Source organism: Ursus arctos, unplaced genomic scaffold (genome assembly GCF_023065955.2).
Source record: "Ursus arctos isolate Adak ecotype North America unplaced genomic scaffold, UrsArc2.0 scaffold_3, whole genome shotgun sequence".
Classification (NCBI taxonomy): Eukaryota; Metazoa; Chordata; class Mammalia; order Carnivora; family Ursidae; genus Ursus; species Ursus arctos.
The window spans coordinates 83,792,693-83,809,039 of NW_026622985.1; the positions used below are offsets into that span (position 1 = coordinate 83,792,693).

At 40.8% G+C, this 16,347-nt stretch overlaps 1 protein-coding gene across 1 annotated transcript in view; it reads left to right on the plus strand.

Moving 5' to 3' along the window:
- EXOC4 (exocyst complex component 4) overlaps positions 1 to 16,347 on the plus strand; it is a 722,726-nt gene that overhangs the window by 502,337 nt on the left and 204,042 nt on the right. Inside the window, exon 11 of the mRNA XM_026511236.4 lies at positions 9,393 to 9,612. Coding sequence (XP_026367021.1) covers positions 9,393 to 9,612 — 220 coding nt within the window. The remainder of the gene's footprint in view (positions 1 to 9,392; positions 9,613 to 16,347) is intronic.

Genomic DNA, 16,347 nt, shown 5'->3' on the forward strand with positions numbered 1-16,347 from the left:
TTACAGGTTACATACATTGCTGTTTTTCATACAAATCAAGCGTGGCAGGGATTTTTGAGTATGCTGTGCTCTTGTAAAAGTCTACTATTTCTCTTAGAGGCAAGTGCAGCAAAGTGTCATCAGTATGCAGGACTCTGTTATCAGCGCTGCTTGGTGTCATTTCCCACGGACCCAGATTTCTGCAGAAAAGTTCTGCATTTGGCCCTCAGCGTTCCGTTCTCTCTGTGTCAGAAGATTCTATTTACTGTGTTTGGGGGGAACTGTAGTTTTATTTTCTCTTTGTCATGCCTGTGTCATTCATGCGGTAAGGTTGTTGTTACTGCTTTTGTTTGCATTTGTGCCTAAAACCAAAACACAAAATCCAAGGTGCAGATTTCAGGAAATTCAAATTCAGAATTATCACTTTTAAAGCACAAGTAACTCATTCCATGTCTCTGTCATGAATGGTGCGTCACTATTGATTGCTAACTGAGTTTTTAATTTATGCATTTATAAATATCTGTGTCACATGGCATTATGACATGGGACAGTAGGGTATCGCACAGTCAGTATGGTGCCATGGGGACTTACCTTTGAGTATGCTTGACTACTTTCACAGACCCTCTGCAGGCCTGCAAATATCATGCAACTTTTCACATCGAAACCTTGGACTAAAATGAAGGGAAGAAGATGGTTCGGATTTTTTTAAATGGCTTTAAAGCTATTTTCTAGTGGAAGAGATTCAGAACTTCTTGGTGGAGGCAAGCCTGGTGTATCTCTGCAGAGAGTCTAGTTTGGAAGGTACATTAGTAGAACTGATAATGCTGAGGGATGCTGAAGAATGTAGGTGGTCAGCGGGATAAGTCCCTCTACACATTTCTACTGGTTCCAATACTTGGGACTAGCAGAAAAATCCTCAAGCCTTTCAGATGAATGTTTTATGTGCATTATGCAGCCAAAGATGCCAAAACACACATGTGATAATATACAGCAAAGTTAGGAAGTATCAAAGGGAAAAGAATTAATATATTGTATATTGTATGATACAGACTATATACAAATGTATACATTAAAAATGTAATTAGCAATAAACTGACATACTGTTCATGGGAGAGACATGACCGAATTTCCTGTGCACCAAAAGCCAGATGAATGTCAATTTTCTGAAATTTCCACCTCTGATTTTGTGCTTTGGTTTTATGGAAAGATGATGCTTCCCTATGACTTGGTTCAAGTTATGCATTTTTGGCAAGAATATCAGAAGTGATGCTGTACTGTGCTCTCTTATCAGGACGTACATATCAGCTTGTCCCATTGCCGAAAATGTTGGCCACAGAATTTTTAAAACTCACTAGGGTGTGAATGTTAGGAATACATATTTACTATGAGTAACTATTTTTATTCAAATGAATAAATACCATTGCTCCCATTGCAACTTCTAAAATATAATATAGGCCCTCCATGTTCAAGGGTATCTCCAGCTGGTAGCAGCCATAATTCTTGGCTGAGATAAAATGAAAGAAATGAAGCTTCACAATGAAACAGAATTTGTGGTGAGGATACTGGGTTATCCACAGAGCTTGGGAAGCTTGAGTGAAATTTTAATTAGTTTATGATTTCCCTGGATAGAAATCAAATCAAGATAAAAATTTTGAAAATGCTAGGTCGCCTATAGGTATTGTGCTCCTGTATGCATCCCAAAGGCCACACACTTGCTGTAAGAAAGAGCAAGTTTATACTATAGGTACAGACTAGGGACATGTTTTAGGAGGTCGTTGATGGTATTCTGAAAAGAAAACCTTGGTTAAATATTTATGAATAGCAGTTTAGAATTTAGGAAATGAGATCCATGCTTTAGACATTCAGGTGCCATGAGAATCTATTGCCTACGTTCATTTTTTGGTTTATCCTACTTCACAGCCTTAGGATTAGGAGGCTGATCTGAATAAGGTTCCTCAGAATCCTGTGCTGAGATGCTCTGTGTGTGGCATTATGTGGCTCCTTTTCTTTGAGTCCCCTTCTCTTCCTTTCCATACACACAGAAGTACCTGGGCTTTGTGTTTGCCTTCTCATCGTTCCCAGGATGGGAATCCCTAGTGGGAAAGCACTTCACCAGATTAGATAATACCCTTCTGACAGGGTTCCATCTGTGTTCCAGCTTAACTTTGAAGTGTTTTCTTTCCTAATGAGATTCTTTCCACTGTTAAAAATTCAGTGCTTTCTTACTTCCATAGAGCTGATTAGGAGCATTGTTGGAAAAACTGAGCCTTTTGATGATTTGCCTGCACACCGTTGACTCTTCCTCTCCTGTCTCGCATTCAACAGATCAGTTTTCAAGTACTTCCTTGGTGAAGCGAGCCATGCAGTACATAGTGGGAATCTGGGGGAAATAAAATGTAGAGTCGCCCATGAAAAATGATGAGGAGCGACTGCTGATAACTTGGGGGAATAATTCAACAGAAGCAAAAATGAAGATGTTCACTGTAGGATTATCTATAATAAAACCAGATGGTGGCATTAATACTCCCTAACAGATGTTTGGTTTGATAATGTTTGTTCATTAATGTGGTGGAATGAGTTTATAATACTCTGAAAAAGAACAGAATATAGTCATGTGAATAACCATATTGTACAAAATAAAAAAACAATGCTGGGAATGTGGTCAAGGACTCAAGAACATTCTTTCAATAAGAGGCAACTGTTAACATTGGGGTGGTGGAGATATGGGATAATTTTTCTTTCTTTTTAAAATATTTTATTTGGACCTCTAGTCCCAATTCTTGAGAGGAGGACATTATTTGTCACAGAGGTTGTACCTTAGTTTCAGGAACTGTGGGTTGAAATTAAGGGACCTGTTAATTTTATTCACTACTCCCTTTACCAAATATTTCCTGAGAGCCTACTATGTGCTAGCCATAGAGTAAGTAGCACAAGGCTCTGAGGATACAGAAGTGGATGATTTACACTTGACCCCTGGCCACATGGGGCTTTTGGTCATTCCTACAGCACTTTGTTCCTGAAATGTAGTATTAATCTAGTGGTCCAAATTGCCAACTGTGGGCAAGCATTGGAAAAGGAAGGAGCAAGATGAAAAAAAAAAAAACCAAACACATCAAATATGTCCCACTTGTCTCTACTCTCCAACCTCATCGGGCAGGGTTCATGTCCTGATAATCACAAAAATAGTCGCTACCATTTACCCAGCAGTTACTATATGCCAACCTCTGTGCTGAGTGCTTAACTTTTATTTCCTCCTTGAATCATCAAAACGATCGTCTGTGTTATCAGATCATTTTACAGAATACAACAGAAAGATCAAAAGAGGCTAAATAACCCACCCAACGCTGTCTAGTCAAGATTCAGTCTCAGGAATACCTACTCTTAAGTGTTCTGCTGGGGCCCCTCTGCTTCCCTTAGTTACTCCTCTTGACAGCGACTCTGAGTCTCATTTACCTTCTGGCTGCTTAGTTTTCCCATTTCACGTATTTTTCCTTTTTGGTGAGAATAAAAACGGGCTGATCAGACAGCCGAATTCTTTCTCTTTCTTTCCTTTTCTCGCACATGTTTCATGCTTTCTGCACAGTGGGGGCCCTCACAGCTCCGAACGCAGAGTTGGACATGTGTTGAATGGGTCCCCTCGAGTTAGAATTGACAACGTCAACCTGGATGTGTCCTTCTAGACTGATGCGCGTGCTGTAGGGAATAAGAGATTTGTATTGGGAAGAAGTCATGCAGGTGAAAGTGATGGGAGCCCCGCCCCTCCATTGGCACAGCTCAGAGTGGTTTCATATTTTGGGGACACCAAAGGCAAATAAAGGACTATAAAAAAGAAAATGTGGATTATTTAGAGCCTTCTGCCACTGTTTAGGATCAGGTTAACTAGTAAAAATATGTTTCTAACAAATGATAATGAATTTGAAAATGTAGGAAGTACTTCTCAGAAAACTCTTTTTTGAAGTTCCACTGAAAAGAATAAGGAAGGATTCCGATAATCGATTGAGTCCCATAGTATTAGAAAATTATAAAATGAAAAGGTCTTTGGTGTGGTTACTCATAAGCAAATTAAACACAGTGGTTTTCTTTTAGAGGCAGACTAAGGAGAACAAGATACATCTTGGAGGGGCAGAGATTTCGCTGAGAGATGCTTCAGAAAGGATCAAAGTTGCAGCATGTGGGATTTGGAGATTTTTAAATTATGGTTAACTATCCCCCTTTATTGATTTTTCCCCACCTTCTTCCACTCACTCCCTTCTTAAAGATTTATTATATCTTGTTTGGTGGTCACACCTTTACTCCCTTTTCATGTTGATGAAGTCAGTTAAGAAGCCTCATTGAGGTTTCTCTTGGCTTTTCAATGTCTGCTTTCTTTCCTACATTCTTTAGCTTACTTTGTCATCATGATAATCCTATATGTATAAGCCCTCCCTTCCCTCCACCTCACCTCACAAGTGTGCACACACACGCAAACACGCGCAGGCACATACACACACACCCAGACCCAAAGGTTAATGGAGTGTTAAGCTGCTGATATGCAAGATTAACCATGATGTATTTATTTATTAAGTAAAGGAAGCTCTTTATTAGGTCAAACAGTTAAACTTAAAGAACATTTATACACCAAACTTTAAATGTGGTCTAATTAGAAAGCAATTTATGAAATACATTCTTTGGTATGTGTAGGTAATTTTTTATAATTTCTAATTTAATTTTATTTGAGTAGCTAATATATTCACAGTCTTTAAAATTCCAGTGATTATAAGAGCTCTTTTCTGTTTGCTAGCTGGGGTGCTGTCTGATTCATAAAATGTGGAATAAAGCCAATTTGATCTTCAGAAAAATCAAAGATGATTATTAAAAGTTATAATTGAAAAGTCGAATTTCCACTTCTCTTCCAGACCCTACCCCATCCCTTCTTACTGCAGGAACTCCCTTTGATTAGTTTTTTTGTGAGTCTTCCCAGGGTGTCTTTATAAGAAAGTAAACAAATGAGGATATATAATTTTTACAGAAAGGTCAGTGTGATGAGTACCACCGAATACACATTGATCTGCAGCTTGCATTTCTCACTGAAGAATTTATCTTGGAGATCTGTTCACGTTAGTGCATCGAAAGTTTCCACATTTGGGGGTTGAGGTTAGGGACAGTATTCCAATTTGTAGATACACCACAGTTGCTTTGATTAATCCCTAAATGATGGATTTTTTTAGTTGTTTTGTGTTTGCTGTAAAAACAATGCTACACTGAGCTGTGTAATCATATTTAGATACAGCTGTCAGAAGAATTTCCCACAAGTGTGGGATTTCTGGGTCAAAAGGAAATGCATTTGTAATTTTGAATGATGATGCTGACTTGCTCTTCATAAGGGTCGTACCATTTTTCATTCCCATCAGCAATGCATGAGAATGCTTCTTCCCACACTTATGTCAAAGGAGTGTTTTCAAATTTTTGGAATCTGGTCAGCACATGGATATAAAAAATGGCAACTCGATATACTTTACTTTTCATTTTTTTCATTATGACCAGAGTTAAGAATTTTTTCTTGTGTTTAATGGCCATTGTATTCTTTTTACTGTAAATTGTCTTTTCTTGTCCTTTGATCATTTTTTCCTACTAAATTGTTTGGTTTTTTCCTAACTCATCTGTGATAAAAGTTGCAAATATATCTTCCCAGTTAATCATTCAGTTTTTGTCTTTATTTCATTTGATTTGATTTCATTTCATTTCCCTTCTACATTTTTTTTTTTGAAGAAAACTTAAAATACAGCTCAGTCCTTGCTTTGCATAGCATTCTGGAAATGTAAAAATCATCATGCAAAGCAATCTTAATCACTGGGGAAAATCACAGTTGTTTCTCAACTTTAGCAAGTTTTTGCCAAAACATGAAAAACTCCCTTGCTGTCAGTTATAAATATGTCCAAAACTGAAAAACTAAGAAGACTAATACGTACTTAGCACTCTGTGACATTAGAAACATGAAGAAATAAAGTGTTTAATTTGTTAAAATCTTCATCAGAGTAGTTTGAACAGTGCTTGCCGCCTTCTTTTCGTCACGTACTTACGATACACAGTGAGCATCTTTTCTAGCTGTTGGTGAAATATCATACTTGCTTTAAGTGTGGATCTGCCAGCATTTTATTCTTTGATTTTCAGTTTCATGAAATATCTTCAAGAGTTCCTTTAGTGTGCAGTTTGAGCCACCTCACTTCCTCTGGGATGCCCTCATCCCTTTCACCGCAAAGACTTTCCTTGGTGACGTGGATAAGTTCACCTTCCCTCTGGTTGGGCTTGCCTCTTGAAGGGGGGCAGTGTCAACGTTCCCAGCTGTTTCTTCTGTAAACCCACTTACATTCCTTTCAGACTTCACCCCAGTGTTATCACTGTTAGTTTTGTCTGTACTTCTTTTTCGGCCAGTTCCCTCTTTTAATTATCCATTTTTGTAAAATGCCACGTGGGCTTATCACTGGGAGTCAAGGAAACAACACAACTACACGCTTTGCTGCCTGAACATGAACTGAATAACAGATGTGCAGTTATCAGCCACTGTCAGACTTTGAAAGAAGTGGCATGATTGATCCATTGATCGTGCTAAACATCGGTTATTTACAGAGAGTTTTCTGGACTGAAGACATAGCAGCAAAGTTTTCATTTTATGCCATTACTCACAGTTAATATACGTAGTAACTGGAATGTAAACTTTGTTTTGGGGGGACTGGTATTATTAACTAAGAGATAGTAACTTAAATCTGTGCATTAAAACCGTGCAAAGCAGGAAGTGCCGGTATAAAAAAGTACAAAGAAGAACAAACATCTGCATCCTCGTCTGTGAGTTTGGACAGTTACTAACATTCTGCTCTCTATGCTTTAAGTGTTCTCCATAAAGGAAACAGATCATTACAAATCAGGTTGAAGTTCTCCTTTGTCCTCACCTCCCTTCCTATTCCCTTTCTTTTTTTTTCTTAAAGATTTTATTTATTTATTTGACAGAGATAGAGACAGCCAGCGAGAGAGGGAACACAAGCAGGGGGAGTGGGAGAGGAAGAAGCAGGCTCATAGCGGAGGAGCCCGATGTGGGGCTCGATCCCAGAACGCCGGGATCACGCCCTGAGCCGAAGGCAGGCGCTTAACCACTGTGCCACCCAGGCGCCCCTCCTATTCCCTTTCTTTACCTCCCGACTTATCATCATGAATTAAAAGAGTATCATTTATTCTCTGTCTCTCCTCTGCCCTTTTCTTTAATTTGAGTATAGTTGACACACAATGTCACATTAGTTTCAGGTGTACAACTTAGCGATTTGACAAGTTTATACATTATACTGTGCTCACCACAAGTTCAGCTACTGTCTGTCCCATTATATCACTATCGCAGTATCATTGACTGTATTCCTTACACTCTGTTTTTTATTCCTGTGACTTACTCATTCCATAACTGGAGGCGTGTATTTCCCTCTCCCCTTCGCGTATTTTGCACCTCCCCCCAATTGCCCGCTCCCCCACCTCCCCAGCAACCATCAGTTTGTGCTCTGTATTTTTAGTTCCCATTCTGATTTGTTTATTCATCTTCTTTAGATTCCATTTATGAGTGGATCATATGGTATTTATCTTTCTCAGTCTGACTTATTTCACTTAGCATCATACCTTCCAGGCCCATGCATGTTGTCTCACATGGCATGATCTCATCCTCCTTTAATGGCCGTGTAATTTTCCATCCTATATATAAGGGCATCTGGGTGGCTCAGGTGGTTAAGTGTCTGCCTTTGGCTCAGGTCATGATCTTGGGGTCCTGGGGATTGAGCCCTGTGAGCTCCCTACAGGGGAGTCTGCTTCTTCCTCTCCTTCTGCCTCTCCCCCCCGCTCATGCTATCTCTCGCTCACTCTCTCTCTCAAATAAATAAATAAAATCTTCTTTAAAAAATATTCCATTGTATACATATAGAACATTTTCTTTACCCATTTGTCTGTTGACAGACACTTGGGTTGCTTCCATGTCTTGACTATTATAAATAATGCTGCAATAAACATAGGGGTACATATATCTTTTTGAGTTAGTGTTTTCATTTTCCCGAGTAAAAAACCCAGGAGGGGGATTATTGATCGTATGGTATCACTGTTTTGAATTTTGTGAAGAAACTCCACACTGTTTTTCAGAGCGGCTGTACAATTTACATTCCCACCAACAGTGCACAAGTGTTCCTTTTTCTTCACATCCTTGACAGCACTTGTTGTTTCTTTTCTTCTTGATTTTAGCCATTCTAACAGGTGTGAGGTGATATATCATTGTGGTTTCATGTAAAAGAATGAAACTGGACTACTTTCTAACACCATACACAAAAATAAACTCAAAATGGATTAAAGAACTGGGGCGCCTGGGTGGCATAGCGGTTAAGCGTCTGCCTTCGGCTCAGGGTGTGATCCCGGCGTTATGGGATCGAGCCCCACATCGGGCTCCTCCGCTATGAGCCTGCTTCTTCCTCTCCCACTCCCCCTGCTTGTGTTCCCTCTCTTGCTGGCTGTCTCTATCTCTGTCAAATAAATAAATAAAATCTTTAAAAAATAAAAAGGATTAAAGACCTAAACATGACACCTGAAACCATAAAAATCCTAAAAGAGGACACAGGCAGTAATTTCTCTGACATCGGCTGTAGCAACATTTTTTTAGAAACGTCTCCTGAGGCAAGGGAAACAAAAGCAAAGTAAACTATTGGGATTATATAAAAATAAAAGGCTTTTGCACAGCAAAGGAAACTCTTAAGAAAAAAAACCCGGCCTACTGAATGGGAGAAGATGTTTGCAAATGATGTATCCAATAAAAGGTTAGTATCCAAAATGTATAGAGAACCTATACAACTCAGCATCAAAAAAACAAACAATCCTATTAAATGGGCAGAGGACCTGAATAAACACTTCTGCAAAGACACGCAGATGACCAACAGACACATGAAAAGATGCTCAACATCACTAATCATCAGGGAAATACAAATCTCCCTTTTTTAAAAAACATTTCTTTCTATATATATAAAGATCTCAGTGAGAAATATGCAGTATTTGGGGGTGTGCTTTTAAATTTACATTGCAATTTGTTTTCTGTTCATCATGGCTTCCTTTGCTTCTTATATTCTTCTTTCCTTCTTGAAGGAAGTATCTTTTGATGTCTTCCATTTTTTCCCTAGTTTGGAAGTCATGTTTTCTATTTTGTCCTATTTTTATTCCATTAGTGAAATAACTTAGAAAAATAGAAACAACTAATATAGAGATGAATAATAAAGTGATGGCCTGTTCTCATTAAGAATTCTGGGAATCTCTCCTCATCTCTCCACGGAAAGAGAGGCGGCTAGAAATACCCGTATGGGTTTTGTGATATTTCCAGAACTATTTTTCTGAGATCTTTGAGAACCATTTTCTTCTTTGGCCTCCAGATTTATTCAAGAGATCGAGCATGCCCTGGGACTTGGCCCAGCCAAACAGTGCCCTCTTCGAGACTTCCTCACTGTGTACATCAAAAACATCTTCCTCAATCAGGTCTTGGCAGAGATCAACAAGGAGATTGAAGGAGTCACCAAAACATCTGACCCCTTGAAGATCCTAGCTAATGCGGACACCATGAAGGTGATGGGAGTGCAGCGGCCTCTCCTACAGGTAATAATACACTTCGAACTTACTCTTTTTATCAGCACTTTTCATTGACTTGGCAAGAGGCACAAATTACAGAAAGAAGAATTACCATCTGTTTCCATATTCATCAGAGACAAAACAAGAGGAAATAAATTAAACTGGCACTGGGGAAATTTAGAACTAATGTAGAGATAATGGAAATTCCTTCAGATCTTTAAGGAAAAAGTGGTTGGCTTTGCATGTGGAAGATGGTGGGTCTCATTAACATGCAGGCAACTCCTCATTATTTGCCTGGAACTTGTCTCTGAAGGGAATTCTTATTCCGCTGGCGAATGTACCAGGAGTATGAGGGACTTTAGGGAAGGAAGTTATTGTGCCAAACCTCAGCTACCAACAAGGAAACCCTTGTGGTGCCATTTTAGAACAGACTTGTGTAAAGAGCGTGGCTCGCTCACAGTGAATTTGAACCCACGAGCAAACTGGCCTTTGAAAGTCAGATCATTTAATCCAAGATCTTGTTACTACTGAAAATTTTACTTTGATTATATAAAGAAATGGTTTCCAGGCAACAGAAATGAAGTAATTTGTTAGTAGATATTTGGATTTATAGGCTTGAGATATTTATTTTATATCCACGTTAGTCAGTGACTTGGAGGTAAATCTAAAACTAAAAGAACATTAGTATGAGTTTAAATTATATATGTACATTAACTTCTATTACACTGTTACTGTATCTTTATCGTGTTTCTTCTTTGAGAGAATGATGGGCACAATAGTATATTTTTACATAAGGTGCACGATACGAGGATATCTCAAAGTGTGGAAGGCTTGAGCTCGTCAAAGAAAAATTGTGTGCGTGGAAAAGAGTTATAGTTACTTTAGTTGCTTGCCCTTACCTGCCTTGATATGTGTGTTCCTTGGTTTTTCCTTCTTTGTACCTTAGAGTTAATACAAATGCTAGGCCTTTCACAGGCAAGTGCTCTAGTTACAGCAGTTCTTTTTTATGAGCAAACCTTCTGTGGTATTGAGAAAGCAGAATAGAGGCATTCGCCTCTCCCAGAGCTTGAATGATAGCATGGCGTCGAGGAAAGGGTTCATTTGGATCATCTGGGTCTGTGCGAGATGTGCTCCTTGTGAGGGATCTGTACCGAGTACGCGCTGCGGGGAAGGGAGAGAGGCAAAGGCACGCGCTCACTTGTCCGTCCGCTGGATCACTCTATCGTTGGCTCTTTGCATGGCTGGGGCCTTCTTCTCGCAGAGGCTCAGATCAGATGTCATCTCCGCAGGGCAGCTTTTCCTGACTATCCTACCTAAATAGGTCCCCTTCCCTGATTATTCTACATTCTTCCCTCCCTCCGACACCCCAGTCCAGTCCAACACTGAAGCCGAACTCCCTGGACAGCATCACCAAAGCTCCCTTGCCAGGTGACTTAAGATCCTGTCCTGCCAACAGGCAGCGCTAGCAGCAGATTGGAAGAGGTAAGAGAAGAAAGAGATTAGGGCTGTTTCTTATCTCCTCCCTCTCCACTCTGGATCGTTGTTCTGGCTGTGGGTGCATCCCTCCCTCTGTAACCACAGGTCCTGCCAGGTGACACCTGCTCCTGAGCTCCAGCCCTCACTGGGCTCTGGTGACGTCATTTCTCCCCCTTCCCCTTGATGCCAGCGTTCGGCTCTTCCTAGTCTCTGGGTACCTCACCATCCTTCGTTGCTTCTTTCAGTTCTGCCCATATCTGTAATTCCATCTCTGCATTAATGTTTCCTCATTTGAATCATCTGCATGGAGTTCTCTTTTTCTCTCTGGATCCTGAAAAGATCTCTCCAGTTAGTCCTGTTTGAACACTTCAGTTCTTCTTTCATCTTAACACCATCACCATATTTATTAGTTTGTGGATTTTCTAACTTGTTCATTACCTGTCTTTCCCCAACAGAATGCAAGTTCCAAAAGCATAGTACAGTACCAGGCAGCAGGGAGGTGTTTGATAAATAATTTATTGAACGAATGCATACATGCATGAATAGGCGGATGGGTGGATGGATAGACACAGTGGATAAGTTTTGAGAGTCAGAAATAACTGCAGAGCTGGCATGGGAAGACCAGAAATAGAGAGTGACAAAACCTTGTTTGTATCTAGCTCTGGTCTGAACATATCATTAACTTCCTCTCATTCAGGAAACCTTTCAGTATTTGTGTGCCCGCAGTGTCATGCTCCCTGCTGTGCCAAGCAACCCTAATATGCTTAGTGTACTGAATTCCAGAGAAAACAAAGGCAGCAGTGGTCTGTAGAGCGAATCTGTGTACTAAAGGTGCTGGCTCATTGTCTGTGATAATTTTCAGCTTGAGGAGCAAAAGCACAAGAAAACTCATAACTAGTTGACTAGAATCTGGCCCATGTCAGGGCCACACTTTGCCAGCTAAATGACACCTCAGGCAGCCTACTGCCGTCTTATTAAATCACTCCCAGCCTCAACACCAGCCACAATGTTACTATGCCTCCTGTTGTCTAAATCGATTACTCCATTCTGAGGGATAGATGAGAACACCAACTTCACCTGTCTTCTCTTTGAGCGAGTCAAGATAGAATTCTGTGTGAGTAAATCTTTAAACTAAGGTCATTCAGTTTATTAATCTCCAAATTTGTTGTCACAACCAAAACACCTGCTTTCTTATTTATTTTGTTGCCCTTTTTTTCTTCAAAAAATTTTTATTTTCTGAGACTGCAAATTAGTTAGACCATCTCAATACATTTAATATTCTCAGAGTAATGAGATTGAAATAGTAATGAGATGGTTCTTTTCCTCTCACATCTTGAGACATTCTCTCGCTTTATAATCATTGAGAGTTGTTTTCAAACATAATTTTCCATGGTCAAGTTTCAATGTTCCTTAAATGTTAACTTAACATTTTTTTTGGCCACCGTAACATTTTTATTCCCAGCTAATTGTAGGTGACTGATCTGAAGAAAAAATAAGCAATTCTCAAAAATTTTTGCCGAGAATCACTGTTAAGAAGGGAGCTTAGAGAAATACATATATGTATAAAAGATGCAATAGTCAATTACTTGAAGTTTAAAAAATGTCCTTTAAAGTCATTCCCACTGCTGGCCTGTCGTTGGGTCTCCGAGAAGAAAGGATCGCCCCTTTGCCCTGAGGCAGCGCCCTTGTCACAGAGCATCCACACAACTGGATTCTCGGGGGGGGGGGGGGGGGGGGACAGCTGTCTCAGCGCTGCTTTGATCTGTTTGATGATGTGCAGAGAAGCCCAGGGCGCTCTGCCCTCACCTCTCTGAAATGGCATCTGGGCAGTATAGACAGTCTGTTACAAGGGGGCATTTCCATGGGTGAAAACATGCTTTCGAATCCATAATTTCACTGTCTAGGCACAGAATCCACAGAAGGGAAGGAAGTAAATAGGAAGGAGGAGATGACAAACACCATCTTATAGGTGAAACAACTGTGCAGGTATCGGCCCCAAATGATACACATCATACTGATAGTAATAATAGTAACAATTGTATTCCTATTAGTAGATAGTAGTAATGATAGCAGCTAACACTTTTAATAGCATTTACTACAAGCCAGACACGATTCTGATTGTTTGGTCTGTGTTGACTTGTGTTTTGTATTGCCAACAGCTTTGTGAGGGCGGCGTTCTTATTACAGGGAGGAAACTGAGAAATAGTGAAATTAAACAACTTGCCCACAGTCACATAGCTGGCAAGTACTGGAGCTATAATTCAAACCCGGGCAACCTCACCCTGGAGTCCAGTGTCTAAATGAGTTCCACTCAAAATGTAGCCTGAGGAGTATGTTTGTCTGCAAGCTATTTTTTACCAGTCTGCTGTGAGATGGACAGAATTTGAGAGTAAGCATTTAGACGCCCTCCCTCCTTTTAAAGAATTTGACATTGCCTGTTGAAACTAACCAAAGGTGGGGGGGGGCGGGACTGGTGCTTTGTATATCTTTGTGGTTGTAATTTTTTTAATGAATCGATTTCTGATGTATTTTATAACAGTATCAATGTACAACAGATGGGGGGGTGGGCTCTCACTGTAGTTAGGGACACACTGCCCTAAATTTCTTACTCCTTTATATTGCCTCCGAGAGAAAGAAGTGAAGCACAGAAGCAATCATCTCACCTTGGTGCCCAAGGCACTTTCCAATAGATGAAAGAGCTTGAATATTTCTCGCAGGGGGTTGTCTCCCAAATCCTCAGCTCCTTAAAGAGTGTCTACTATAGAGGAGGCACTCAGTATTAAATAAATGGATGAATGGTTGTGTGATTGAAAGTGAATGAATTAATGATGGCTTCCTTAGTACAAGGACACGTGTGTGCATGTTTTCCCCCCAGGATTCATGGCTGTGGGTTTAAGATTGTTGGCAATGCTTAAAATAAAATGGTAGCGTTCTTATTCCTCTGATGCTATCTACACGAACGCAGGATTGAATATACCTTAAGGTCTTATTGTCTCAGTCCTCTGTTGCCATCCCCTCCCCCCCTTTTGTTTTCAAAATGGCTTCCACCTGCTTCAAGGCAAAGCATGCTGATGCAAATTAAGGAAATCTCTTAGGAGGAGGGAAATGAGCATTCTGGCATTCTGGACATGGAGCTATGGAAATGGTCAGTTGAAGTGGATATCCTTTCAACTACCTTTATACATCTATAGGAATCTACAAAGTTTTTATTCCTTAGACATGAGGAAACACCCACTCACTTTTGGGGGAGGTCATTTAATTCATTTCTCCCTTAGTGTCTCCACCCAAAAAAAGGGTTAGGAGGCTAACGCTCAAGGGTTTTGTCCTTTACCTGTTAAGCTGCTGAATGGGCATCCGACCATGTGAACAAAGGTGCAAGGAAAGTTTTCTCCCCCACCCCCAATGGAATAGGCTACACCCTTGCTATGTAGAGAGTGGTCTGTTGGAAGGAACCCCAGCACTCCGAGTCAGACTCTGCATCTGTATAGTATCAGCGTGTGATTTCCAGGCACATTCAGAGTTTGGGAAGTACTACTTCGTACCAGTGCAACACGGAGTGTGGTCCGTGGTTTGTCAGTGTCAGCATCACCTGAGCAGGTAAGAAGTGCAAATTCCTGCAAGAATCATTGTTCTAGGGGCGCCTGGGTGGCACAGCGGTTGGGCGTCTGCCTTCGGCTCAGGGCGTGATCCCGGCGTTATGGGATCGAGCCCCACATCAGGCTCTTCTGCTATGAGCCTGCTTCTTCCTCTCCCACTCCCCCTGCTTGTGTTCCCTCTCTCGCTGGCTGTCTCTATCTCTGTCGAATAAATAAATAAAAAATCTTTAAAAAAAAAAAAAAAAGAATCATTGTTCTAACCCAGCTCCCCGCCCCCCCCCCCCGTAATTTTGGTAGAGACTGAAGTTTTAGAAGTATTGCGATATATCACACCACCGTGCCCAGCTGGAGGTTAGCAAATGGGATCTGACGCTGTGAGCTCTTAGCATGGCAGTGAACAAGAGAAGTCACTTCAAAAAAAAAAGAAAGAAAGAAAAGAAAACTATCCAGCTTTGTTTCATGCAGGCCCAGAAATTGTAAAAACAATATTTGCAGTGGCAGCAGAAGCTGCTTCCTAGTCTAGCACATTGCTGAATTTTACAGAGTTCTTTCCAAACACAGGATGAGCCTACATTTTCTGGCTCGTGCAAGAATGAGAGGGAGAGGCAGCTTTCCTAATGCTTAGGCTCAAATTCCCGCATCATTGGAGGGAAAAAAGCATAAGCTGTGCAAATAAAAATGTAGGCATTCTTGAAACATTTAAAGCATTTTTTTCATTTTCTTCAGTGCCCCAGTATTTGTCAGACTACTTCTGAGATGTGACGTGGCTAGAGTTGCCAGCTAACACCATGCCCATCTCTTTCTCGGCCCGCTGCCCTTGCCGCCCTTACCTCTGCATGTAGGGCAGTGGTAGCGATACCCGTTAGACTCACCCAGGTGTTTTCTGAAAACACCAACTCCCCAGGTCGCATCCCAGAGATTCAGTTCAGTTGATCAGGAGTGGGGCCTGGGCATCAGTGCTCTCTGTAAGATGTTCAGATGATCCCAGCATGCGGCCAGAATTAGTGCCACTGGTCTGGATCTTTCAATTCCCTAGAATCAATTATTGCCCTGAGAGGAAGTGTATCCAAAATTACAGTTGCGACATGCTTGAATTCAGGCAGGCTTATGACAGAGGGCTGCCTTTGATACTTTGAACCAATTTTGATACATAAGCCTTGGAATCAGATACAAATGATTTTACATCGCAGCCATTTCATCTGATAACTTTGTGGCCGGGACCAAATTGTTAATTTCTCTGGACCATTTTTTTCCTCCTCTGTAAAACGAGAATAATAAAAGAGGTGTCATAGGAACACAGGAATTATTTCTAATGATTAGGTGGAGTAATGTTTAGGAAACGTGTCTCCTTCCCTACCCCCATGTCACATACGTGTGGATTTTAGCGTTGATTCACTCTCGCCTTTACAGACTTCTGACTTCTGCTGACCCCTCCACCTGCCGTCTGTCTAGATTTCAGAAACCCCTGCGTCTCCTGTCCTCACTGATTTGTGTTTACCCGCTCCTGTCCTCTGTACTCCAGCACCCACCTAGTAACCTCTGTTTCCTGTCTCCCCCTACCATAGCGTGACAGCAAGTGATGCTACTATTTAACCTCTTTCTCTTTTTCCTGGATTTTGTCCACTTTGTCAGCAGCAGAAGTAGCAGCCAGTGTTCATTACCATTAAAGCTAGTGTGTCCATTTCCTAGG